Below are 27,680 nucleotides of genomic sequence, written 5' to 3'. Positions count from 1 at the left end.
GCCATGGGGAATGCAGGGAACATCTGCCCTCGTCCTTTAGGATCTGGGTGGCAGGATTCTGGGTTTTAATGTGTTCAGTTCATCTGCTGGGTCTTGGGTGGGGGGGAATGGAAAATGTCTGTTTTTTAAGAGAAATCTTAGCTCAGGTTTGTGTTTTGGTGTGTGCATCCAGGAAGGGCAACCTCTGCCTGTTCTGACAGAATAAAAAGGGGCTTTAATGCCATTCCTCTGTGCTGTCCAGGGGTTTGAATGGGTTGAGGCTACTTGAATTTCTTTAGGAAACTGCCTGTGGTTGACGCTCTCTTAAAAGACTTTCTTCTGGTATTTTAATGTGCATCTTCATTGTATTGAATGGAGACAAGTAGCATCCTGGTCCTAACGCAGCTGATAACTGAGTATTTCCATTATTTGGAAGTCAAACCCTTCTAGAGGGGGCTACAGGAAGCTGTGGGCTACTTACCCATTTGGATGGGCTTCCCTTCCACCACAGTCTGGATTTCTACTCAAAACTACTACCTTTGAGCAGTCAATGAGTCTTCAAGAGCTGTGGAATAGCATTCCTGTTACAGTTTGCTGTTTAGCTGCTCCTTTTGCTGCTTTATTTCTGTTGTGATGGAGGAGATGGTGTTGCACATTTTGTGGCTTGTTGGACAGCTGGGGGCCTCTTGGCTGGTGACAGAAGTGAGCTCACTCTCCTGCTAGTAATAACCATTTATTTGCTGTTTGAAATACAGTGGGACAGGTAATTCTTAAGAATTTTGTTTCACCTTCTCTTTTGGCAAAGGGTAGTGACCTTAAGTTGAGGGAGGGCAGGGTTGGATGGGATATTGGGCAGGAATCCTTCCCTGTGAGGGTGGGCAGGCCCTGGCACAGGGTGCCCAGAGCAGCTGGGGCTGCCCCTGGATCCCTGGCAGTGCCCAAGGCCTGTTGCTATAGGACACAGAATGATGCACACAGACGTGGTTCAATGAATGACAGGAAAAAGAGCTCCTTTTATTTTTGTGACTCCAGTATTTATAGATTCTGGACAATGACCAGGGATTGGATAGCCAGGTTACCACCTTCCCAAGCACACTGGTGGTGAGAAACGTTCATCAAAAGACATTTCTTACAAAGGATGTATAAACACCTATGTTTATAGTTATTTTCCTGGGAAAGTGGCTAGAATCTATGAAAACAAGATCAGAAGGTTTAATTTTCAGGGCGACAAAGGACAGGTTGGGCACTGGGGCTTGGAGCCACCTGGGACAGTGGAAGGTGTCCCTGCCCATGGCAAGGTGGGATGGGAACCCAAAGCATGCTGTGCCACCAGCTCATCAGCTGGCTTTATTCCTGCCATTGGAGAGCTCATCCCTTGGGAGGCTCCAGGGAAAACTCCAGAGGACCAGTGGGAATGTCCAGGTGTTTGTCTGGCCCCCCTTCACTCGTCTTTCCCATGCTGACCCAAGCAGGTGGACTATTTTTTTCCTCATGGGATGTTTTTCACATGTAATCTCAGGATGAGACTTTCTGGCTCCTGCACCATCTCTTCCATGTTTAATTCTCTTCTCCAAAATGTCATTTTCCCTTGAAGGAAGCTCAGAGTGATATTAGAGAGAAGCATGTGAGAAATCCACGTGGGTTTGGCTCTACAGAAATGCAGCTGGGCTTCCTTCAACTCTGCTTTTTGTCCTGGGGATCTGCTGAGGGGAGAAGTTTCCTGTTCAAGCAACACAGATGGATCAAAGAGGTTCAATAGCTGGGTAATGCCTGAAGCAAAGAGGCAGCTGAAATGACATTCCCAGGAATCGCAGAATCCCGGAATGATTCGGGTTGGAAGGAACTTTAAACATCATTCAGTCCCACCCTCTGCCATGGCAGGGACATCTTCCACTATCCCAGCCTGGCCTTAGACACTTCCAGAGATCCAGGGGCAGCCACAGCTTCCTGAGCCTTTTAAGAAGAGCTATACATTTATTTTTTGTTGTTTTCTGTTTTATTATTTGTTATTTATTTAGATGGGATTTTTCACAATGAAAACTTAAGTGGGTTTTGCTTATCTACTCCATGCAAGGAAGCTGTACAAGGAAAGATTTCCCACAATTGTGTGAAGTTTGAAATGAGAAATAGTCCAAGCCGACTCCTTTCGTTCCATTATCTTTAATTTCACAAAAAGCTCTGGCTCCATCTGAGACACTCATTTGTTAGAGATGTCACTGATGAATCCAACAAGGAGATAAAGTGGGATAATGGTTGAAAAGGAGGTGGAGAAACTGGAGTGTCTTCCTTTGGAGCTGCTCTGTCATGCTCAGGCTCATCTGTTGGAGACATCTCTGTTGGAGATGCCTGTCATCAAGGATTTGGTGCTGGCCTTGAACTCCATATTCTCATTAAGAAAATACCCCTGGATATCTATCCATGGGAGTTTATAATTTTCCGAACTGTGATGTCCTGCTTTGAGGTGAGAGGGGCTGGAACAAGATCCCTGCCAGCCCAGCCATTCTGGGATTCCTTGCAAACACTGAAAAATGTTGTTTTCTGTCCATTGTGGGTGTAGCTCGGTGGGTTTTCTTTTTCTTCAAATTAAGAGACATTTTTTAATGCTTTAAATCTAAGATGGAGACAGTAGGATGAGTGGTCTGCTCTTCAAATTTTGGCTTCCTTATCGTCATGAATAAAATTTTCATGCACCTTACTAATAAATGCTAATGAGGTCTGTTCAGAGGAGGAATTAGGCTCAGGAAAGCTGGATATGTAGAAATCCAGGATCTCTGCGTCCTTATTACGTCTCCAGGTCTCGGTAGTAATCAGGGAGAAGTTTCCTTGCAATGAATGAGTGAGTGACATTTAAAGCTCCATCTGTTGCCTGCGGAGTGGTGCCTCGCGACGCGTTTCCATGGCTGATGGGATGATTAATTTTGGTTCCCATTCACAGAGCAGGAAATACTCCCTGAGCAGGGAGTGACTCCAGCTCTCACCGAGCTGCAGCGTGCCTGGAGCTTGTAGGAAGCCTCGGCTGCTGTTTACTCCTGCCTTGTGCTCCCAGACAGGATCCGGGCTGGCTTTGCAGCTGCCCACCTGGGCTGTCCCAAAATTCCCCGGGACTGCAGGGTGCTGACCTGCCTTTGGCTCCAGCTGGGCTGTGATGCTCAAGCTTGTTGGCCAATTCCAGCCCACGATAGCGCAATCCTAGTCCTTGGAAATGGATAACAGAGGTAAGAATTGAGCAAAACAGAAGTGTTTCCTCCTGCTGTCCCACCCAGCAAGGGTTTGGAACCAGATGGTCTTTAAGGCTCCTTCCAACCCAGGCCATTCCATAAATCAGTGATAGTTCTTCTGTTTGGTGTGGATCCACAGAAGAGCAGGACTGTGCCTTCATCCTGCCCCCACATGATGCTCAGGGTGTGCTCCAGAGGATGTTGGTGTCCTGGGAGCTGCCCTGCCGTGACCTGCTCCAACCACCCACCCTTGGACAAGTTAGGGCTTCCTCCAGTCCAGCTTGACACAACCCTGTCTAGAGAATAAAAATTCAGAATTGAGTGAAGCTGGTCATGTGTTGTTTTCCCCCATCTCCTATTAATTTCTCCTTCTGTGTGGGACATACACCGTGCTGGAGATGGAACTGGCTCCAAAGGCGCTGTGCCGTGGCTTCGTTCCGCTTCCCCACAGAATCCGCTGCTTTTATCCCGGCACTGCAGTCAGATACTGCAGTAGCTCGGTGCTATTTATAGCTCTGATCTCACCGTCTCGCAGTGTTTTGGGGAGTTCTGGCAATTTGGGGAGTGGGAGCCCCACTGGAAAAGGATCCCTGTGTTGGCTGGGTGGCACAGGGGATCCCGGCGCTCCAGCCGCTGCTGGGAGGGGGATGGATTCAATTCACGATAATCCAGTGATGCTCGACTGACACACATCTTCCTGCCAGAATCAACCACCTCAAGTGCTCCCTTGGCTGTGCTCAGAGTCAGCAGTAGCTGCTTGCCTCCCTTTCCAGGCTGATTCTGAAGGCAAACTGGGGTGATGGGTTACAGGAACGGTGTTCCGAGGATTCAGAGCCAGCGTCGTGCTCCCCACACGCCCAAGGCATTCCTGCTGGCAGCAACTTGGTGCTCAAATGGCTTTCAAAACACAGGGAATTATTTAAAAATCGAAAACTGTTGGTGAACACTGAGGACAGCCCTGAAGAATAAAGTCAGGGAATAAACAGATGATTTTTTTGCTTTTCCCTGGGGATGAAAGAGCTGGAAACGATGCTGAGAGGGGGAGATCCATGCACACACTTCTTCAGCATCCCACCGGGTGGTTCAGCAGGATGGGGATGATCCAACGGCAGCAGCCAGGAGTTTGGGACACTGAGCACATCCTCTGGCTTTGTGTTTGCTTTTTGAGGGTGCCCAAAGGCTGACGTGCTGCCCTTGGCAGAGCCTGGCCCGGGGGCATGGCTGGCACAGCAGTAATTAAAAAGCAAACTCATTAGCTGGGAATAAAGCACCGGCCCAGAAAGGATGGGAGAGGGGGAGAAGCTGAGTCCATGGGCTCTGGAAAGCCCTGGCTGGAGAGGGTCAACCAGAGCAAGAACATCTCATTCCTGGTGGGCAGTGTCTGGGGTGGGCACCAGGCACTGGAGAGTCAATGGAAGAGGCTGGAATGCTCTTTTCTTGGGATTTTGGGATTCTCCCAGGCTTGCTCTGTCATGGGCAGGTGGGGTATGTCCTGCAGTGGGAGCTGCTTTCTTCCCCCAGCCTTAACCAGACTCTCATCCCCAGGGTTTTGCAGCAGATTTGGGGAGGTGGATGGGATTTTTTTCCCTTCTCCAAAGGGAATTGTTGAAGAAAGAGGAGCTGGGAAGGAGCTGATTGGGACTTTCTCTATGCCAGAGGAAGAGAGAGCTAAGGGAAAGCATTTCCTGCACTTTCTCTTTGAAGGTGATGTTGGATTTCAAATCTGAGAGGCAGTTTTCTGTGCTGCTTAAATTTAAATAAAAAAAAAAATAGAAGATCAAGGAAAAAAGAAAAAAGGAAAAGAAAGAGTAATTTTTGGCAGCAGCATTTGATACAAAAAAAACCTCCAATTTGATGTCTAGTGGAAAGTGTCCCTGCCCATGGCAAGGGGCTGGGATGTGATGGTCTTTAAGGTCCCTTCCAACAAAACCCCTCTGTGGTTCTGGGATTCTGTGAATGTTTTTTAAATTAGCCTTAAGTAAAACTTATTCTGAAACAAAGTTTGAATTTAAATATTTGTTTGGTGTGCCTCTCATACCAAAATTTGATTTAACATTTTAGTGTATTTACAGGACTCAAACCTGTATTTCCATCCTTTAAAGACCAACGTGAAAATGCTGTATCAGAGAAAGGGAAGAAAATTCAATTGTTACTGTTAGTTTTATTGAAAAGTATATTCACAGCTTTAGTGTCACCTTCCCCTAATCCCTTCCAAAACACCCGGGACTTATGGAGAAGTTATTTTCCGTTTTGGAGTGTGGGAGAATACAAACTCCCTGATAATGCCTTATCTACAGCCTTTATGTGAAATGTTTTTAGTTTTCCAACAGAGCCAGGCTGGGAGAGCTGGGGGTGCTCACCTGGAGAGGAGAAGGCTCCAGGGGAGAGCTCAGAGCCCCTTCCAGGGCCTAAAGGGGCTCCAGGAGAGCTGGAGAGGGACTGGGGACAAGGGATGGAGGGACAGGACACAGGGAATGGCTCCCAGTGCCAGAGGGCAGGGATGGATGGGATATTGGGAAGGAATTGTTCCCTGGCACAGGGTGAGGAGGGGTTTGGATAGAATTCCCAGAGCAGCTGTGGCTGTCCCTGGACCTCTGGAAGTGCCCAAGGCCAGGTTGGACATTGGGCTTGGAGCAACCTGGGGCAGCGGAAGGTGCCCATGGCAGGGGTGGGACTGGATGAGCTTTAAGGCTCCTTCCAAGCCAATCCATCCTGTGATTCCATGATTAAATACTTTTTGTAGGATGTGCACTTTGCCTTCAGGTTGGAGATTGTCACTTCATTTCCCTGTGTTTTGGGTTATCCCTCTCAGCGTGTTCCAGACAAGCTGCAAGATGTCAAATTTCCAACCTCCATCAGCAGCCGAGGGGGACTGAAGTGCTTCAGGTCTTAATTAATGTGCAGAGTGCAAGCAGGCTGTGATGTACAGCCATGTTTTATTTATTTGGGAAGGGAAACACCAGCAGAGTGGTTCTAGCTTAGTATAAAAATCATCGTAACATGACCATGGACTCAAAATCAGGCTAACTTGACCATGGGGAAAAAATAATTCCCTATATGCCAAGGGTGGAGGAAGTTAAAAAATTAATGTTTTTCTGTTCCTACAGGGAAGAAAAAAAAGCAGGGAGAGACCGTGAGATAGTTTATTATTTATAATCAGGATCTTGTCTCCTCATTCATGGCTTTGGCATTTCTCATGCCAGCCCTGAATGTCGTCTTTGTGCCTCGGCTCGCGTCACGACTCCGATTGTGCTCGTGCGTTCTCAAGGCAGGACCTGGAAAAGCAATTTTTGAGTGTCCCATCAAAGACTCCCTGGAACACAGGAGGGTTTTTGTTGTGGGGCTGTGTCCATTGAGCAGGGAAGGCTGGCTGGGGCTCACAGGGCTCTGTGGGTCAGCAGCTCCTGGCGGGGCAAAGAGGGGCTTTTTTGGAGCCTGAAATAGTTGAGAGTCAGGGATGACGCAGAGCCCTGAATGGGAATTGTGGTACTCATCCCTGCAGCTGTGGGGGTGGGGAGAGTCCCTTTGGGTGGAAAATGGGGGATTTGTCGAGTTTTCTTAGGACTGTTTTCCAGCAGAGAATGGCAACTTAAGGCTCTTTTTAGGGAGTCAAACAGGAGGAATGGATCTGGAGGCACAATCACAAGTGGAAGGATGTTCTTTCTGCCTGAAACTGGGTTGAGTTTTGCATGCTTGGGAGGGTTGGGGGTGTTCAGCCTGGAGAATAGAGGGATCCAAGGAGAGTTCAGAGCCCCTTCCAGGGCCTAAAGGGGCTCCAGGAGAGCTGGAGAGGGACTTGGAACAAGGGATGGAGGGACAGGACAAGGGGAACACGTGGAATGACAGAATGGTTTGGGTTGGAAGGGACATCAAAGCCCATCCAGTGCCACCCCTGCCACAGGCAGTGCCACCTCCCACTGTCCCAGGCTGTTCCAAACCCCAATGTTCAACCCGGCCTCGGACACTTCCAGGGATCCAGGGGCAGCCACAGCTTCCCTGGGCACCCTGTGCCAGGGCCTCTCCACGCTCCCAGCCAGGAATTCCTTCAGGAATATCCCATCCATCCCTGCCCTCTGGCACTGGGAAGTCATTCCCTGTGTCCTGTCCCTCCATCCCTTGTCCCAAGTCCCTCTGCAGTTCTCCTGGAGCCCCTTTAGGCACTGGAAGGGGCTCTGAACTCTCCCCAGAGACCTCAAACACAGCCTTTAGGGTGGGTCAGAGTGTGCTGCTCTCCCCAAAATCCCTGTCTGTGGCTCAGAAATCAATCCATGACAAGGAATCCTCACTCTGGTGCTGCGGGGGAGAGAGGGGAGTGGAGAAAAGGCCATGGGAAGGAAAACAATAGGGAAGTGGAGGGAAGAGCTTGTGGGTCGAAAAATAGCAACACTTCCAGTAATGTGACCTTTTGCTGAAAATGTTTCCATCAAAAAAAGAAAGTTTCCTTCTCCTTTTCCTTCTCTTCCTCCTCCTCATCCTCCTCCTCCTCCTTCTCCATGGCCAAGCTGGGTGCAGGGAGGAATGAACACGCTTCTGGACCTCTGCTCCACAAAAGTATTTGGGAAAAACCCTATGAAAACTCTCTCCATGGGATGGATAAGATTAATATCCTGACAGAGGATATGAAGGAAAAAAACCCACCTTTATTTTCCCAGTTTTGCTGAAGCTCATTGTTTCTGAGGGATTAGCCTTTGTTATCCTGTAACTGATGTTCATTCAAAGCTCTCAGCAGAGTTATTGAGGGATTGCCCCGGAGAGAGAGAGAGACAGCAAATGTTGCAAATACACAGAATACCTGTGAAAGGCAGAACTGTCACTCAGGCGGAATTTAGAAGATTTTTAGTCATTCAGGGGTGACAGTAATTTTCTTTTTTAGGAGAAACAAGCTGAGATCAGTTACTGCAAAGGGATTGTGGCTTGCCACTGCCAGAGAGCAGGGCTGGATGGTGGGGAGGTGCTGGCACAGGGTGCCCAGAGCAGCTGGGGCTGCCCCTGGATCCCTGGAAGTGCCCAAGGCCAGGTTGGACATTGGGGCTTGGAGCAGCCTGGGACAGTGGAAGCTGTCCCTGCCCATGGCATTGGATGGGTTTTGAGGTCTCTCCCAAACCAAACCAGTTTGGGATTTATTATCCAACACATCATGGTTTTCTGCTTGAGTTTCTTAAAGGGAGAGCCTCATGTTCCTGACCACAGCAGTCCATCAGTTCATCAAGATTAATTAACAAGTCAAGTTTAATCCTTTCTGTGAAGTCTTGGATTACTCTTTATCCTCCCTATTTCCAGTGGTGCTGGATGAGTGGAATGGAGGGGTGTGTGTGTTTGGTGGTGCTGGATGAGTGGAATGGAGGGGTGTGTGTGTTTGGTGGTGCTGGATGAGTGGAATGGAGGGGTGTGTGTGTTTGGTGGTGCTGGATGAGTGGAATGGAGGGGTGTGTGTGTTTGGTGGTGCTGGATGAGTGGAATGGAGGGGTGTGTGTGTTTGGTGGTGCTGGATGAGTGGAATGGAGGGGTGTGTGTGTTTGGTGGTGCTGGATGAGTGGAATGGAGGGGTGTGTGTGTTTGGTGGTGCTGGATGAGTGGAATGGAGGGGTGTGTGTGTTTGGTGGTGCTGGATGAGTGGAATGGAGGGGTGTGTGTGTTTGGTGGTGCTGGATGAGTGGAACAGAGGTGTGTGTGTGTTTGGAAGGCACAGATGGGGCACACATGATGCTCTTTGCTTGTGGTAAACACATGGGTTTATAGGAGGTGGTGTCTGGTGGAAAACTTGTTGATCCCGGAATTCCTGTAGTCCTTGGTTACCCCTGAAGGAATGCTGTGAGTTTCATGGTGCTGCCCTTGATTCAGACTGTGGTTCCCCCATCCTTTGCTGGATGAGGACCCCGCTCAGTCCCGCTCTTGTCTTCTCCCCCGCAGTTGACGTGAGCACAGCCCTGCCCTTGCAAGTGGCGCCGAGCTCGGTGCCCATGGACCTGCGGCTGGACCACCAGTTCTCCATGCCGGTGACGGAGCCCACGCTGCGGGAGCAGCAGCTGCAGCAGGAGCTGCTGGCCCTCAAGCAGAAGCAGCAGATCCAGAGGCAGATCCTGATCGCAGAGTTCCAGCGGCAGCACGAGCAGCTTTCCCGGCAGCACGAGGCGCAGCTGCACGAACACATCAAGGTAAGGGCGGCCGGGAAGGAGGGGGCTGTGGAATTGTTGAGGTTGGAAAAGCCTCCCAGGATCATCCATTCCAGCCATCAACCCAGCAGCGCCACCACGGTCTCCGAGCACTGCATCCCACACACCTTCCGAACAGCTCCAGGGGTGGTGGCTCCACCGCTGCCCTGGAGAACCTGTTCCAATGCCTGGCCACCTTTCCAGGAAAGATATTTTCCCTGATCTCCAGTCTAAACTTTCCCTGGCATGGCTCAAGGCTGTTTGCTCTTGTCCTATCCCTTGTTCTCCACTCTCCTGGCAGGGAGTTGTGCAGAGCCAGAAGGGCCCCTCTGAGCCTCTTTTTCTCCAGGCTGAGCCCCTTTCCCAGCTCCCTCAGCTGTTCCTGGTGCTCCAGCCCCTTCCCCAGCTCTGTTCCCCTCCCTGGACATAAAAAATGCCTCAGTGGAATTGACCCCAGCGGGAGGTTACCTGTTACTCTGGTCACACATTTTGGGAGTAGGGGCATGGGAACTTCTCATTGGACGTTGGCCATCAGCACGAGCTGCACACCGAGCATGTGGAGCGTGGTGGGACCGTGGGAAGAGGGAATGCAGGTGCCTGCAGGTGGGTCTGGACACGTTCAGATTTTGCAGTTAGGCAGCACTCAGGTGCTGTGCCCTGTGTGTGACAGGGAGGAAACAGCAGGCAGGGTCAGTGGGCAGTCCAGTTTGGAGGATGGCTGTTGCAGAGTGAAAACATGAGACATTATATAAATATTTCCCAGTGCTGGACTATTGCTATGGCAACGTAAGCTTTCCGAATTGCTAATGGGCTCCTTTTTTCAAAGGGGGATTAGTGCTGCACATGGTAAATAGCCTTAATGTAATATTAAAAAGCAGCCTCGATTCAACCTTATATAACTTTCATTTCAATACGAAATGCATGTCAGAGTGGGCAAGATGGGATTAAAAGTTAATGGGGTGTTATTTACAGACTTCTTAGTACAGAGAGGAGCTGGGCTTTGTGAGAAGTGTCCCTGTTTGAGGCTGGATTAACAGCAAACACCCCTGTGCCTTGGTGAGTCCTCTGTGCTGTCTCCAGGGCAGAGGTGAGGAGGTGCCTGGGTGTGAATATATTTATCCATGGATGCACAGTGTGTGCATCTCTGGGTGTGTGTATGGAATGTTTACGTACCCCCACGTTTTTGTGGTTGCACATTTGCACACTGGCTGGCACAAGCACTCAGGGTGGGGGAGGGGGAAGAAAGGATCAGGAACTCCTGTGACAAATATTTCCATTATTCCCTTGTAATTGCCCGTGCTTGTTTGTCTATGAAAAATCAGGCAGTCAGATCCCATTTAATGGCCAAGCTCGAAGCACTGGAGATAGGAACATATTTGCTCCCATTTATGTCAAAGCTCTGACTGACTCTGCTCAAAATCTCTGTAAGGAAGAAGCTGAGCTCTAATTTGGGACACACAGTGCATCAAGCCCATTAGGTAGTGAAGTTCTTCATCTTGCGTGTAAGCTTGGCTAAATGAGAGCCTTAAAATAGGGATGGTAAATCCTGTACCTAAGGGTGGCCTGCAAGGTGATCTCTGGGTAGTGTGTCAGTAGGACAAGAAGTGCATTAAAAATCAAACAGCACCTTATTGAAATAAGCCCTGTGATGCCTCACAAAGAAAATAACCCCCAAAGCCTACCCCTGTGATGCATTTTCTCTGGGAAAACATCCTGCTTGTCTCTGTGTGCAGGAGTCAGCCCACATTTAAGTGATTCTTAGAACTGGCAAGTGTGTTAAGTTCAGTGGCTCTGAGTGCAGGGAAGTGATTATTTTGCCCAGAGAATTAAAATACATAACTTTAAATTTGGACTTGGAGCTGCCCAGCTCATGAAGAAAGCAGGATGGGGATGTTAAAAGCAAATAAAACCCATTTATCTTCTGCAAGTAAAGCACTCAGGGTATGCAGTTTGGTATAGAAACAGTCCTGAGTGAAGACACAGAGCTCTTTTTGGAGAAACTGAGTTTTTGTTTTTGTTTTTTAATCCCATGTGCACACAGGCATGAGCAGCCCATGGCAGGGGTGGGGAATGGGATGAGCTTTAACATCCCTCTCAGCCCAAACCATTCTGTGAGTCTGTGATAATGTTAAACCCATGATTGCTTTGGAAACTGTTTCTGTGAAGGGGGAAGAATTTCTGCATTTTACTCTGTTCTGTGTGTGTGCTACTGTCTAGAATTGATTACTTTGGCTTTCTCCTCTACAGCCTGGCGCCCACCATTTTAATCAACTGCAAAGAATTTATTCATAGAATCCCAAAATGGTTTGGGTTGGGAGGGACCCTAAGGATCATCTAATGCCACCCCCTGCAATGGACAGGGACACCTTCCGCTATCCCAGGTTGCTCTGAGTCCTTTCCAGCCTGGCCTTGGACACTTCCAGGGATCCAGGGGCAGCCCCAGCTGCTCTGTGCACCCTGTGCCAGGGCCTGCCCACCCTCCCAGGGAACAATTCCTTCCCAATATCCCATCCATCCCTGCCCTCTGGCACTGGGAGCCATTCCCTGTGTCCTGTCCCTCCATCCCTTGTCCCCAGTCCCTCTCCAGCTCTCCTGGAGCCCCTTTAGGCCCCGGCAGGGGCTCTGAGCTCTCCCTGGAGCCTTCTCCTCTCCAGGTGAGCACCCCCAGCTCTCCCAGCTGGTGAAGCTTTCAGTCATCTCCTTTGTTTCCAGTGCTGACTCCTTTGCTGGTACAGGAGAAGTCATGGTTTGGGGTTGTTTTATTTCTTTTATTGTCATGGTATTGGTGGGAACAGAGGAGCTGGTCTGACTGGACAGGAACTAAGGGTGAACACCCCTCCATCCCAGCCCCCAAACAAAGCAGGAGTGTGAGGAACATTTAAGTGAGTGAAATTTGGCCTGGAAAATGCTGGCATGATTGTCTGTTTTTCTGTCCCAGTAGATAACTTTTTCCTATTGAGAGCTGAAGTTTTGGCTTTTTCCAGAGCTTGGAATCACTTCCATCAGCTCAGTTTTAATCATCTGACCTAGTGCAGGAGGAGAAGGCAATGACTGCCTGAACATGTGATCCTTTCCCTGGTGTGTCCCAGTCCTTGCTTTTATAGACATTGTGTTTTGGCCTTCACATAGAAGTGCCAGATTCCACAAGATGGTGCCATTTGGAGAAATGAGTGAAAAGATATTTGTGGAAGGGCTCTATAATGGACACAGAGCTCGGCACAGGGGAGGGGTGGGAGGGTAAGGAGAAAACACAGGGATGGAGAGAGAGATAGTAGAAGAGGGGATGGCTTTGAACTGACTGAGAGTAAGTTTAGACTCGATATTAGGAAGAAATTAGTGATGAGGTACAGGTCTTGGAGCAAACTGCTCTAGTGGGAGATGTCCCTGCCCACAGCAGGGGCTTGGAATGGGATGAGCTTTAAGGTCCCTCCCAACCCAAAGCATGCCGTGGCCATTCTGGGAAAGCCCTGATACATTTGGGGAAAATAAGCCATGCCTTTTGAAGGCTTCACACCATATGGAGCAGGGCAGGCTGTTTCTTTCACAGCTCCAGAGCAGCCCTGCAGATTGCCCAGGCCTCACTCCAGAAAGGAGGCTGGAGGCACCGGCGGCTGCTCCTCTCTCCTGTAGCCACTTGCCTTCAGCCAGGTGGATTTTCCACTCCTCTGTGCATCGCCAGATGTGGGACAAAATTTATGGCCTTCAAATCTGCCTTCCTGAACAAAACCAAGAATGGAATAAGGGGCCTGGTTCTCGGGTGAGATGGTGGAAAGCCTTTCCGCAGGTCCCGCTGCGAGCTTTGCCTGACCTTTGGTTGTGAAGGAACCGGCAGGGAATTTTTTCCTTTGTGAGTCACTCATTCCCAGCCAAGATCAGCTGGAAGTTACCAAAAGCTTTTCCGTTTGCCCTTCTGGTCAAGGGCTGGATGGAAGAGGGGCAGGATGGGCGCTTTGGCAGGGCCAGAGGCACCTCGGGCGCTCTGAGCTCAGCAGGGAGGGAAGGACGTTGTGGGGAATGCGGTTCATCTCCTCTGTCCGAGCTTGGAGAAGGGCTCTTCCCAGCTCCAGCTGTTTTATAACCACAGCTGGAAACTTCTCGGGGATGCTGACGCATGTCAGTGGCGGGGTAACAGCACAGGGAAGCAGCTGATCCTCCCAGCTCCTCATGGGCCTGAAATCTTCACCTGCAGGTGTGCAATTCCCATTCCCAGTTTTCCCACCATCTGAGAAGGTGCTGAGGACTGTGTGCGTCCATAGCACAGGGAGTGCTGGGCTGTGTGTCCAGCATAGACAGGATGGGCAGAGAAGCAGCAGCAGCAGCAGGGAAAGGAGCTTTGTGAGGATGTTTGCTGTGCAGTGATCATGAAATTGTTCTTTCCCCTGACAGAATGGATTCCTGCATTGAGTGAGGGATAGTAACACATTCGAGGGATCAGCCTCTTATTCAGAGACATGGGGTGAAACTCCCGGGCCATTCCTTTGGTCTCAGAGCGTGAAAATCTTTCAGGGAATCTTCCAGATTTTTCTGTGCTGTAAAGAAATGTAATTCTTTCCCAAAGATGTCTAGACTTGATAGTTCTCATGCTGATGCTGAGGGGCAAAACTGCTCCTTGTTTTCATGTGAAGCCACCTGCCCATGGAATGGCAGGTTTGCCTGCAAGATACCCCTGGAGCTGCTCAAGGCCAGGCTGGATGGGGCTGTGGTGGAAGGTGTCCCTGCCCATGGCAGGGGCTGGAACAGCATCATCTTTAAGGTCCCTCCCAACCCAACCCAACCCAATCCAACCCAACCCATTCCATGATTCCGTGGTAGCTCACTGGGCCCAAATCACATCATCCTTTAGTGAGGCTGCTCTCGACATAGCCCCGACAGTGCCCGGAGCTTCTCTTTGGTGGCCTCCCCGTGTTGATTCCTGCTCAGTAGTGAAAGCTGGGCGTGTTCCAGCTCTGCTGCTGGGGTTGGTGTCATCTGCTGATGCCCTGTGGCACTTTCCCGTGTCCCTAGGGATGCTGCTGGCTCCTGCTGAGCACCCGCTTCCCTTGGGCTCTGGAAGGGCCAACTTCCATCCCACCCCCTGATATCCCAGCTCCCATTCCTGGGTCTGTCTGCTCCGTGCTCTCTTCCTGCAGCAGCCAGCGTGGAGGGGCTCCCTCTCCTCGTTTTTGTGCCACTCTTCTGCAGCACTCCCGTTCCTCACAACCCTTTCAAGAGGAATTTGAAAAGCCTGGAGATACCAGGTGTCCGCCTCTGTCTGGATTCCGGGATGACAGGATTATTCATCTTAGGAAGCTGCAGCTGGGTACAGTCAGTGGTAAAAGACCAGACTGAACATTTTGTGCCTCGTTACTACTCGAATGCCTTGGAACTCGCGCTATTTCCAGACGACTCCTGTTCTTTCTCACTGACCTTGCCTCGCTTTTCTGGCACACCGAGCCCACTCCAAAACTTACACCTTAGATCCTGCAAAACTCAACTTCTGATGGAAGTAGCTCTGGGGAAAACTTTTGGAAGATCAGAGTGTTTGCTCCCTTTGGAGGGGGTGGGCGGTGACTTTTCCTCAGCCTCCAAGTCAGGATCTTTTGCGAGAGTGGTGAGGACAAACCTGCACACAGAGAGGTGGGTTCTGCCAACAAATCCATGGAGCAGCTTGGACACCTTTTACCCCATCTCTTGGTTGAAGGAATCCTGCATCAGGCTGGGATAATTCAGGCATCTTCCTGCCATCCAAGCACTGCTGGTGGTGTCAGGAGTGAAGCTGGAATGCTCATCCAGGGAAATTTGGCTGCTCTGGGCCTTACAGAGCTGGAATACAGTAGAAGAAATGTTTCCTTTTTGTTTCTTCTGAGATGGGCCACAGTTGGTTGGCTAGAAGGAGCACAATGGGAACTCCAGATTTTTCTTGAGTAAAATACGTGTGGGGCACCATGGTTATTTTTTGGTCAGTTTGGAATTTCAAAGTAAAGGCAGCAGAAGGGATGTTTTGGCAGCTCCCACACGCAAATGTTCAACTCCAATTTTATCTTATTTTTGAACTTGGAAAATAACTGTAAGTAGTCAAAGAGAACACAGAGAATCTGGGCAGGAATTAAAAAATACCCCACTGGATGTTGTTGTTATGGCAGGAATATTGACCCGTTAATATACACCACTGCTGATCCATTCACATTCAGAAACGTGGAATTCCTGTAATACCCTAAACACCCCAGAACAGTTCACAGAGGATGCTCCTCCAAGGACCGAGGTCTCATCTCTTATTTAGCATCTAGGGCTCCTCATTTACAGGAATTTATGTGGTTCTTTGGTTTACAGGGATTGGTTTAAGTCAAATTTTCTGATTTAGTTATTGCCATCTGTGCTGGGATGGGCACTCCCTGCTCCTGATTCCCTCCCCTTCAACAATAACCACGTAAAGCCCGGCAGAGGCAGACTCAAAGGAGTTTACCTCAGCTTTAAAGAGGAAAATTGGAGAAGGAGCTGAGTGTGTTGGATGCTACAAACAGAGCTTGCTGCCTTCTGGAAAGGCTGTTGGATATTCTGCTTCTGGAGGAAGGGAAAAGTTAGGCTGGAGTGGGAGTCAGAGAGCAAAAGGCTCATACAAAAGTTCTGAACCTTTCCCAGTGCTGAACCTTGCAGGTATTCAGGGCTCAGAGAGCTTCCAGCCTTTTAGGAGAGGTAATGGCATGGGAAGGAGACTTAGGTACAAAATTCCATATCCATGTGTAAAGCTGCCAGTGTAAAAACATGGGATCTTATCAGCTGGAGCTGACGGGAAGGGAACTTCAGCATCACTCCTGGTCCTGGAAATGGTTTAACCTCCTAAACCTGAGCACCAGACGTCCTCAGAAGGATGTGTCTGACCAAGATCAGTCTCCTGCCCAGGGAGCTGCTGGCTGGGAGAGGCTGGGAGGGATCATTTCCCTGTGGAAAATTCCCTACCCATGGGAATTTCTGGCACGGGACTAGCCGGCTGTCAGCTGCCCGATGGCGGGAAGGGGCCACGTGGGATGTGTGTCGCAGAAAAGAGATGAGAGGTGCTCATTCTCCCAGATCTTTGTGTCTTGGCTGCTGCTGGAAGCCACAATGTTTCCTGCTCCCTGTCTCCCAGCACAGCTGATTTATTCTGCCCTGTGCTCCAGGAGGTATCCCAAACATGCCGCCACAGAGCCAAGAGAGTGGATCCTGAAACTGGAGCCACAGCCTGAGACTTCAGTAAACAGGATGGGGGGAACATGAAGCACATAGTCCAGCCAGTGCTGGGATTGCTGTGAAACAACCCAACAGAGCAGTGCTCCCAGAAACCCATCTCCCAGAAATCCATCTCCATCTCCCAGAAATCCCAGTGCCTGTGCTTTGCTCCCACCCGTGGCCAAGGGTTTTACGGGGAGGTGATTTGATATCTATGTTCTTGGCGAGTTTTTCTTCATTCTCAGCTATGACCTGACTTTATTTTTACAGAGCCTGAGCCCAAAGATCATTTTGAATACCTGATTTAAACCCCCAAAACTGTAGAATTTGGCTGGGACAGGTGGCAGAAGAACCTTTCCCTGATATCCCCCTGTGCTGGAGTTGATCTCAGGTGTGGATTGAGATGCAAGCTGGGAGCTGGACACAGCTACTTCGGGTGCCAGGGAATATTTATCAGCCAGAAGTGTTCCAACTGCTGTTCACCCAGGCCTGTGCTTATCTCCACAATTATTTTGCTCTCCCTTCCACTAATTGCAGCTATTCAAAATATCTCCTATAAACACCCAGGAGCCAGTCTGAGCTGGGAGGGGCAGGAAGGATCTCTGTGCTTGGCTTCTTGTTTGGCAGCTGTGGAAGCTTGTTTAGTTGTGGAAGTCTGAATGCAACTGGTCTCCATGAAATCCATCCTGGTTGTCTCTGGGAAATGGGATCTTGGTGTCAGCACTCCACTCTTCCTGGGAGGGCACTGCAGAGATGAAAGAGAACCATTTTAACTGCATTTCCCTTAAAAAGAGGTTTCTCTGTGACAATTTCCCTACTGATAAGGTGTCAGTCCCCCTCCCAGGCAGACAAGCTGGAGCACTGAAGACAATGAGGAATGTGGTGGCAAAATCCTCTGGATCATTGAGTCCTCATGGTAGGCTAACGGTTGATAAATACCTGGAAATGCTCTGCATTCTCCCTGTTACCTTTATTAATATTAATTTATGCTAAAGGAGCACCAGCAACACTAAATGCAGGTACAGTTGAACATTTGTGCAGTTTTCAGAAATAGTGGGAGCAGTGACATTAAACATATGCAGGAATCCCCATAGTTATGAATATTTACAAATATTGATTTTGGCAAGAGCACCTAATTCAGATGTTCTCAGCTCCCTAATGCAGTGTGTGTGTGTGTCTGTCACACGGTGCTCCTCAGACTCGGGGCTGAGTTAGTCTCAGATCCAGGGATTTCCCTCACTGAATCACTTTGTAATGAAATTTCAGTGTTTGGGAGATACAGTTGGGGAATAAGCCCCCTTCCCCAGCTGTGTGTGATGAACACACAGGGTCTGAGTGGGCAGTGCCTGTTCAAACTTGCCACGATTGCTTTAAATGAACCAGAAACTGATGTTTTTCCTGACACCCCAACAATCCCAGCCTGTGCATCCCTGGGAGTGGTGTCCAAACACTCCTGGAGCTCTGACAGCCTCGGGGCTGTGCCCATTCCATGGGGAGCCTGGGCAGTGCCAGCAGCCTCTGGGGGAGGAACCTTTCCCTGATCTCCAGCCTGAATTTCTATTTCCCCATAACATTCCTGGTAAGTGTGGAGAAATAGCCCTGAGAAGACACCCAGATGGGTTTTCTTTTTTTTTTTTGTTTTCCCAGGCTACAGCAGACACCAACAGTGATTTCTTTTTGTTTTTCATGGGTACAATTGGAGACGTGGCTTCATTATTTTATTTTTTAAATTTGTTGGGTTTTTTTTCAACTTTGAAACCATTTGAAAAACTATATTAAGAATAGGCTTTGTGGAAACTGGGGTCAAAATGAGCAGAGACAATACATCCCTAATGAAACTTCCCTAAACCATCCAGCGACAAATTGGGCTTTTCATTCCCATTTCACTCCAGATGTCAATGAAAGCACAGCTCCTTCTAAAGCAGCCTAATGTATGTAAACCATCGCAGGAAGCAGAGCCTGCAGAGCCTAGGAGACTGCAGATGGAGAGAAAAGGCTCCTGATTCCATAAAAATAACAAAACCTGTTTTACCATATTGTGCATTAAATATTGTTCATTTGCATACTTTCCATGGCGAGGTTCTCAAAGCCCACCATGTGGTGGACTTGTTGGAAGTTGGGAAAGAGACTCCTTCCCCAAATGGAGACGTGTCAGTAGAAGCTGCTGCTTAATTAGAAAACAAAAATAGCTAGTTTCCTCTATTTTTTTCCTCCTTTTCTATTTTTTTTTTTTTTTCAGTGTGGATTTTTGGTTATTTGCATATAATTCAATAGAATTAGGAGGGGAAGCATAGGTGCATTCACTGCAGAATAACTGGATTTCTGGTGTTTTACAACAGCCTGTCTGCTTGGAACAGGCAGCAGCAGGGATTCCTCCATGGAGAGTTTCCAGCAGATAGCCAGGCAGATTGTAAATACCTCTTAGATTGTTTTTTTGCATCTTTATATAGAATGGTGGGATTTTATTCATATTTACTGTGCATCTGTGGCTGAAGCATTGGGCGGTGCAAGCATGTAATGCCACAAATTAATCAGAGGAGCATAGAATATCCAGAGCTGGAAGGGGCTCACAAGGATCATCAAGTCCAGCTCCTGGCCCTGCACAGGACACCCCAAGAATCTCAACCAAAGGGATTAAAAGGAAAATATGCTCAAGGAGAAGGAAAAACTTCGGGGCGGGAGCTGGCAGGGTTTGGAGAAGGGTGGATTGAGATGTTTTTGGAGAGAACAGGTTCCCTGTTAACAGCCATGGCTTGGACCCTGCCTGTAGCAGGGGCTTGGAACGGGGTGATCTTTGGGGTCCCTTCCAACCCAAACCACGGCACAATTCCGTGCTCTCGGCGTCGGGGATGCTGCGGGAGCCGTGGGTGGTATCGGAGCACAGGCCCCCATTAAGCGCAGCCCCAGAGAGCTCGGCGCTTTGAGGCCGGAGGCTGCCAGCTCCCGATCAATCCCTCGGTTTATAAGCTGCCAACGTAAAGAGTGCGGGGTGGGCGCTGTGCTCCAGAGGCTCCGGAGGCTCCAGAGGCTCCGGAGGTCTCCGGAGGGCCCCGGCATTCCAGGGGTTTGCGGGAGGCCCAGGAGCGGCCCACGCGCTCGGCCCGGCCCGCGCCGTGCTGGCAGGGTGCAAATCAAACTGGGGGGTGGGAAATCGTCCTTTCAGCTCTGCTTTCCCAAGAAAAATCCCTTTTTAGCCCCATGGAGATCCCTGTGCTCCTCTGCAGGCGGCTGGGATGTGTTGTTTGTCACCTGCTTTTCTGCAACCTCACAGACCCCTCACAGGGGTTTTTCCTCACGCGTGAGACTGGCACCCTCCGTCCCATGGGAATCCCTTCTGCTCCCAAACAGGGGGCTCCATCCCATGGGAATCCCTTCTGCTCCCAAACAGGGGGCTCCATCCCATGGGAATCCCTTCTGCTCCCAAACAGGGGGCTCCATCCCATGGGAATCCCTTCTGCTCCCAAACAGGGGGCTCCATCCCATGGGAATCCCCTCTGCTCCCAGACAGGGGGCTCTGGGCTGGGGGATGCACCCCAAATTTCCCAGGAGGTTGGTGGGGACACTGACACCTCCCAGCTGCTGGGATTTGGGGAGCCCAGGGGGAACTTGCACTGGGGCAAGGAGGCTTTTGTGCTTCCAATCTTGACTGTCCCATCTGATGGAAGGTTTGCAAACAATTACCTGGATTAGACATCGTGCCTCCTGATTGTTCCCATGAATATGGGTGAGTTGAGAGGGCCGGGGAAAATCCCTCCTGAAGAAAATGTTGGGGGAATTATTTTTTTTTATCTGTTGCCACAATTCTTTTTACAGTTAATCACGGAATCTCGGCATGGTTTGAGTTAGATGGGACCTTAAATTCTATCTCATTCCACTTCCACTATCCCAGGTTGCTCCAAGCCTGGCCTGGAACACTTCTAAGGATGGGGCAGCCACAATTTCTCTGTGCAACAAATAATATTGAGGGTGCCCTAGTGGGGTTTCATTTAAAATCAGGTGATGGAGATAAAAGGTGGCCCGTGCTTGTCCTTCTTTCCATGAATGAAGCACTGCCTGTCTGCAGCCTCTGCTTTGGCTCTGGCAAGGCAGTGGTGTTAATTTGCTCCTTTTCCCTGTTCCCTTCTCCGCAGCAGCAGCAGGAGATGCTGGCCATGAAGCATCAGCAGGAGCTGTTGGAGCACCAGAGGAAGTTGGAGCAGCACCGACAGGAGCAGGAGCTGGAGAAGCAGCACCGAGAGCAGAAACTGCAGCAGCTAAAAAACAAAGAGAAAGGGAAAGAGAGTAAGTGGCCAAAGCACCAGTCCTTTGGGTAGTGACAGGCTGATGGGAGACATGAAAGAGCCTCAGAAAGCTGGAGGAACCTCCTTGAGGGCATAGGGAGCTTGTTGGAATTGAGGGGAAGAGAGAAATGCAATTCTCTGCTTTATCTTCATTTCTGTCTCACTAAATGCCATTTTAGCGTTTTTCAAAAGGAAGCGTATCCTCTCTTCCCTTGATTTAACATTTTTTGAAGTATTTTTGGCAGCATTCCTAATGGAGGCAGAATATTAAGCCCATAAAATACACCAGATGCACGCTGCACTCCTTTTCTGTTTCTGCTGCTCTGAATTTCACTCAGATTTTTAAGACATAGCTGAGTTCTCAGCTCCCCCCTTTCTGAAGCATTTCCATTCATGAGGGGATTTTTTTCAGGAGGTTACAGCTTGTGGATGCCTTCCCCACTGTGTGTCATTATGCACTTGAGGAGATCATTGTGGCCTCACAATGTCCCCTATCAGAGACACTCGGGGCTGCTTGTTCGCGCTTTTTCTGTAAGTGAATGGGGGTGAAATACCTCAAAATACCTCTCCAAGTTGTGCCATCAACTCCTCAGGCCTGGTTTCACCATGGGAAAAGTGGTGACAGGAAGATGGGATGCTGGCTGGGAACTGGGAATAAGATAAAGCTCCAGGAGGTTTTTCAGCAGGAAAAAAATGTCTGGAAGGCGTTGTTTAAGTGCTAGAAAGACCAGAGGTTCAGAATCCCTAAGCATTTCTCCTTCCTCCTGCTGCTCCCATCAGCTGTTGATGTTTGATCCATGTTTTGCTGGACCTCTCCTCAGAACCGATATCTGGCCATACTTGTTAAAGTAATCTGAAAAGAAATTAAAGCTCCTAAATCTCTGGAAAATGGGAGCAAAGCATCTTTTGGGTGAAACACAGAGGTGTAGAGGAAAAAAACTCAGAATTTGGGGATGTTAAGTTGAAGATCCTGTTCCCATGGCTACAGTTTTATTTTTAAATTACTTTTTATTTAAGAAGTGCTGTGGTGTAGAATCATTATCACACCTCAGTTCTTAAAGATACTTAAGTTATTTTTCTCACATCGCAAAATTTGGCAAAGAGAAGCTAAAATTGTCCTGATCTGAAATATGAAGAGAGTGTGAGAGGTGGAGCTTGTTCTCCTTCCTTGTTAACACCTCTGCTCTAGAGCCAGGCTGGGAGAGCTGGGGGTGCTCACCTGGAGAAGAGAAGGCTCCAGGGAGAGCTCAGAGCCTCTTCCAGGGCCTAAAGGGGCTCCAGGAGAGCTGGAGAGGGACTGGGGACAAGGGATGGAGGGACAGGACACAGGGAATGGCTCCCAGTGCCAGAGGGCAGGGATGGATGGGATATTGGGAAGGAATTGTTCCGTGGGAGGGTGGGCAGGCCCTGGCACAGGGTGCCCAGAGCAGCTGGGGCTGCCCCTGGATCCCTGGAAGTGTCCAAGGGGGTTTGGAGCAGCCTGGGACAGTGGGAGGTGTCCCTGCCCATGGCAGGGGGTTAGAATTAGATGATCTTTAGGGTCCCTCCCAATCCAAAGCTCACTGAGGTTCTATGATATCTTTCAGCTTCCAGTAAGGAGGTAAACCTTACACTCAAAAATATTGAACTGCAAGTCTTCTAAGGAACAGCTTTATGCCAAAGTGCAGAACACAGCCAGGTTTGAGTGTTCTAAGGATGCTAATGGATTAAGGATGACACATTTTGGAGGGAAAATGCTTTCAAGCATGGATTTGTCACCTCACCTCACCTCAGGAATTCATCTCCAGCTCTTTGCTTGACCTTTCCACCAAACCTGTGTTTGTGGAGCTGGTGAGAAATGCAGGGCTCCAAAAAAAAGGGGATTTTCTCACTCCAGAGTTTGAACCATTTTACACCTCCAGGCAATGCCTTGTGGGAATGCTGCAGCTCCCTGCTCCTGGGGAGAGCCCAGAAACTGTTCTTGAAACACATCAAATGTCACCTCATCATTGAGCAAGGCACAGGACACAAGAACATGGTGGGGTCATCTTTTAGTTCTTGTTCCCAGTGGAGCATGCAGCTTCCCTGGCCTTTTCCTTTCCTCTCAGCCCAGATATTTTCCGTTGGAGCTCCTGCCTTACGCCATGGTGTGGATGAACCATCATTTTCCACGTGTCCCCTTGCCAAACCTGGGATGCATTGCTCCGTCAGGAGCCCTGCCTGGGAGTCTGGGCTGTCAACCCGATGATCACTGGGATCCATCATGGCAGGGGAACAGCCTGCTCTCCATTGTGCAGGGAATCATGATTAGGGATTACACAGTTGACATTTTAGCTCTGCAGAATGACTGACTCTCTTTTTTAAAATTTATTTATTTATTTTTAATGTTAGGTTTTCTGTTTGAAGCAAGAGATCCGCGCTCTTGTAAATGAAGCGAAATGTTACGTTGGCTGTGGTGTGTACAGAGACTCGGGAACAAAGAGGTCCCTGTTTACAGGAGTTTCAAGACAAAACCTACACATGAGCCACTGGGCTCATTCCCCTTCTGCTTTTAGATGTGACATTTAACAACTTGAGGGTACACAAGACTCCTTTTCTTAAATAACTTCAGTTCAAAGAGAGCTGGGATACCCCAGACAAGTGCTTTATTCTGAGTGTGCTTCTATGCAAGTGTAACATGCTCTTCTGGAGAAATAAACCAAATTTCATCTGTGTTCTCAAACATAACTTGTGAATCTATGCCAAGCTAAAGGGATAAAAAGGGAGAGCTCCTTACTGGAGGCACTTTGTTCTCTCTTTGAAAGCAAAGTTCTGGTTTTTTGGACTGGAAATGAAAGATTTGATTTGGGATCTATTTTAGAAATTTAAAATTCCTTCAAGTATGTGAATTGATTTAATAACCATTTTTAATGTTTTTTTTTTCTTTTTTTAAAAATTTTTATTGCAGGTGCAGTGGCAAGCACAGAAGTGAAGATGAAGTTGCAGGAATTTGTGTTAAACAAGAAGAAGGCTCTGGCCCACCGGAATCTCAACCACTGCATATCCAGCGACCCTCGCTTCTGGTACGGGTAAGTGGTGCTGGGCTTTCTGCAGGGTTCAGCCAGTGCTGCCTTTGTCCCCAATTCCCTGAGGGAATAGACCTGATGTGCTTGTGGGATAAGCCAGAGCAGTGACAGGAACACTGTGCATTCCCAAAATGCGTTTTCCAGAGGGTTCCAGTGTGAGTGGTTTCTGTGTCTGCTTTGATGGTCACAGTGATCTGTGTGTAGAGAGAGGTCTTTGTGTCATCTGTAATCCACAATTATTCAAACTCACAAGTTCTGCAGCCAGAGATCAGCTTTTATAAGTCCTCCAGCTTTTCACCCAGGATTTGATCCTGCTTGGTGTTATAAAACTTGAACTTTAGTCAAATGATTAATAATTTTTTATGTTCAGGAGCTGGAATTTGATGATCCTTGTGGGTTCCTTCCAACTCAGGATATTCTATGATTCAGTGAATTCCTGCAGCTCAGGATAGTTAAGCTTTGCATTTTAAAGCTTTTAAACACTTTACTGTTCTTCTTAATATCTCAAAGTTGGAAGTTTTGTTTACTTGGCTCTTACTGGAAGCATCCAGTGGGTCCAGTCTGCACTTCTAATCACAACTGCCCCAACATCTCAATTTTCAACTGGAAGTATTCAACTGTTGGTCTCCAGTTTCAATTACAGAAATTAACTTGTACTAAAGACAATCAGAAAATTTGATGTGACTTGAAAGGTTCCACTGCAGTGGCTTTGTCACTGTCTATATTAAATGAAAAACCAAAGTGCTTTGGATGTTTGCTTTAGTGACCTTAAAATTCATGAAATTTTGAGTTACAAAGGTCATTTAATTTCACCATGAAATTTGTGTTCAAGCTGAGGCACTGACAGTGTTTTAAGTCTTAAGTAATGAACGTGTGTACAGGGAGGATGAGGTCATAGCCAGAAGATGTTTCCAGATTCCAGAAACTGAGCTGCAATGAAATTTGAAAGCTATCCCAGCTATGAGCCAGGACAGAAATACTGAAGTGGAATTGGCAGAAGAAGTCAGATGTTATTGGAGGCAAAGTGAGATTGAGCAGCTTTAATACAGCTCTGAAAATCTAATCTGAGACTTGGGGATTTCATTAAAGGTGGTTGGAGATCCCGATCTTCCATTTCTTTAAAAGTTGGTTAAAATAACAGTTAATGCAGGAGTTGTACAAGGTCAGTTAGAATTCAGGTGTCCAGAGAAGCTGTGGCTGCCCATGGACCCCTGGAAGTTCCAAGGCCAGGCTGGATGGGGCTTGGAGCAGCCTGGGACAGTGGGAGGTGTCCCTGCCATGGCAGGGGTGGCACTGGGTGAGCTTTAAGGTCCCTTCCCACCCAGACCATCCTGGGATTCTCTGTGATGCAAGGCCAGGGCTGCTGCAGGGTTTTAGCTGCAGGGGTTTCAGGATGTTCCCTCAGCTGATGCTGAGAACTTCCTGAGCACTAGTGTGTGGTTTGGGTTTGTTGTGGCACTTATTCATCCAAACACCCCTTCCATGTGATGCTCCAGGGGTGCCAAGAGGCAGAGACAACACACAAACCATTGCACAAGGATTTCAGGTTGTGCCATCCCCTCATTTTCCATCTGTTTAGTGGTGGGATGAGGATTGGTGTCCTGGATTCGAACCCAAGATGGACAAAGCCTTGGGGCCTCACAGCTCTTTCTCAGTGCTGAATTGTCCTGCTGAGCCCTTGAGGAAGGCAAATGGCCGCAGCACAGGAATTTTTAAATGCACCTTTCACTTGTTAAGGCAGAAGTTGAGGATTTTTTCCTTTCCATCCTTTTTAAAATAAAAAATATTTTTCCTTTTTTTTTTTTTTTTGTCAAAATGAGAATCAACCTTTAAATTCTTGACATATTAGTATTTATTTGTGTGGCATCTCATAGGTTACCAGCTGAGCTCTGGAGACACTCCTGCCCCCACATAGCTGTGCTGTGATGCAGTTGGGTGGTGGTTGGGTTGAGCACACGCGGGGGGAGCTTGCAGGAGATCCACTCCACGCTCCCACTGTGAGCAGGCGAGGCAATTAAGTGGTAACAGATGCTGGGAGAGCCTCTCGAAGCAACATGCCTGCTTTTAAGCACTTCCCTTGGTCTTATTAAGGTTTGTGAATTCCTTTTTTTTAAAAAAAATAAAAAAGGAAGGCGTTGCTTGGGAAAAAAAAAAGTCTCCTAAGGGTACTGAGCACGACTGACGTCAGTGGATGTGACAGGAAAAATGTTCTGCTGGCACAGAACCACAGAGGTATTAGAGCTGGAAAAGACTTGTAGGATGATGTCCCATCCCTGTGTTTAAGGCCAGGTTGGACAAGGCTTGGAGCAACCTGGGATGGTGGAAGGGGGTGGTGAACAAGATGGTCTTTAATGTCCCTTCCTGTTACCGCTGAAGATGAATAGATCACGCGGACACAGGTCAAGGTGTGGTGAAAGAAAAAGCAGAGTTTATTTTTCCTCCCAGGATTTATAGGCTTCTTACCATGGCCAGGGATTGGATGGTCAGGATAACACTTTCTCACTGCACTGGCCATGAGAGCTGCCCATCACAAGACGTGGAACAGGAAGAATGTACACATATCTATGTTTACAGTTACTGTCCTGGGAAAGTCTTTAGAAAACCATGTCAGCAAGCTCAGAAGCTGAGTTTTCAGGGCGACACCTTCCAGCCCAGACCACTCTGGGATTTTATGATAGGCAAGAGCAGAGGAGGTTCTTTGGGGCTGCATTGTCAGACTGTCCCTCCCCTGGATTCTGAACCCACTGTGCAGCCCACCACCCAAGAATTTCTGCTCTCTGTGATTCTCCTGGGAAGATGTCAGCAGTGCTTGGGAAGCAGCCATGGAAGGGAGTTTTGTGTGATGGTGAGCTAGAGAGGTACAATTTTTCTTTAAATTCCACATTATACATTATACATTGAATGATCCCAACATCCACAGGTGTGAACACAAAACTTTTCAGCACAGGTACCCATGTCTGCAAATATATGCTGAACATGATGAAATTGAAAGATGAAATATCAAAATCATGGAATCATTAAGGCTGGAAAAGACCTCCAAGATCATCACTCCCACCTTTCTGCCTGGTGTTTGAAGGAGCTCAGGGAATAGGGGATGCCTTGAAGAGGAGATGTGCTTTCAGGAATGCCTGCAAGCTCCATGCAGTGTCCAATTTCCTCTTCCCAGAGCTCTGACATTCCTAAAGGGGCATGCAGACCAGTCCAGTGCATGCTGCTGGAAGCAGCGTCAGACCCCAGTCCTGGAGCCAGGGAATGTATTCCTGTTTGCAGAGCTCAATATCTGTCATTCAGCAGCCCTGGAGCATATCTAAACAGGCCCTTTGAATTCCTGCACATTTCCTGACAAAGGGATGAAAATAGCTTCAATGTACTCGATTGTGCTGCTTAGGTCATGATATAAGAAAAAGAAAAAGGAGGGGGAAAAAAAAGTCTGTTGCTCATATAGAGCCAAAAATGTCATTGTGTCACTTGATGGGGCTCAGGGCTCTTGGATCACAGCATCCAGGATTCCTGGGAGTGAAACATCTCTGCATGCTGCCTTCCCATGGAGTGAGTGGATCCTGGCAAGAAAAGCCATGTCTCTTCCCAGGAGGGACTCAAATATTTTTCAGTTTGGCTCTGTTTTGATTGCAGGTGAAGACTGAAGTGTGTGTGGGGGCACTCAGGGGTGGGGATGTGGGTGTGGGAAACACAGCCCTGCAAGAGCCCCAAAAATCATTTTTCTTTATGTACAGAGAAATTTGGATAATGAAGAGGGAGGATTGGGAAACCACAGTCATTCATACTTCCATAGAATCCCAGAATGGTTTAGGTTGAAGGGAC

General features: G+C 48.5%; 1 protein-coding gene across 14 annotated transcripts in view; it reads left to right on the top strand.

Moving 5' to 3' along the window:
- Positions 1 to 27,680, top strand: part of HDAC4 (histone deacetylase 4) — a 178,008-nt gene that overhangs the window by 85,625 nt on the left and 64,703 nt on the right. For 12 of the 14 annotated variants that reach the window (XM_014261233.2, XM_088059253.1, XM_088059252.1 and 9 more), the window contains 3 exons: positions 9,108 to 9,352; positions 20,665 to 20,815; positions 23,741 to 23,861. In XM_014261233.2, coding sequence (XP_014116708.1) covers positions 9,108 to 9,352; positions 20,665 to 20,815; positions 23,741 to 23,861 — 517 coding nt within the window. The remainder of the gene's footprint in view (positions 1 to 9,107; positions 9,353 to 20,664; positions 20,816 to 23,740; positions 23,862 to 27,680) is intronic. The other 2 variants (XM_088059254.1, XM_088059249.1) reach the window with 1 other exon arrangement.

The sequence above is a fragment of the Pseudopodoces humilis genome, chromosome 8, assembly GCF_049639895.1.
Source record: "Pseudopodoces humilis isolate 2021_Gansu_Grassland_sample_001 chromosome 8, ASM4963989v1, whole genome shotgun sequence".
NCBI lineage: Eukaryota > Metazoa > Chordata > Aves > Passeriformes > Paridae > Pseudopodoces > Pseudopodoces humilis.
The sequence above is the reverse complement of the archived record's forward strand: the minus strand, read 5'-3'. Positions and strand labels throughout refer to the sequence as shown.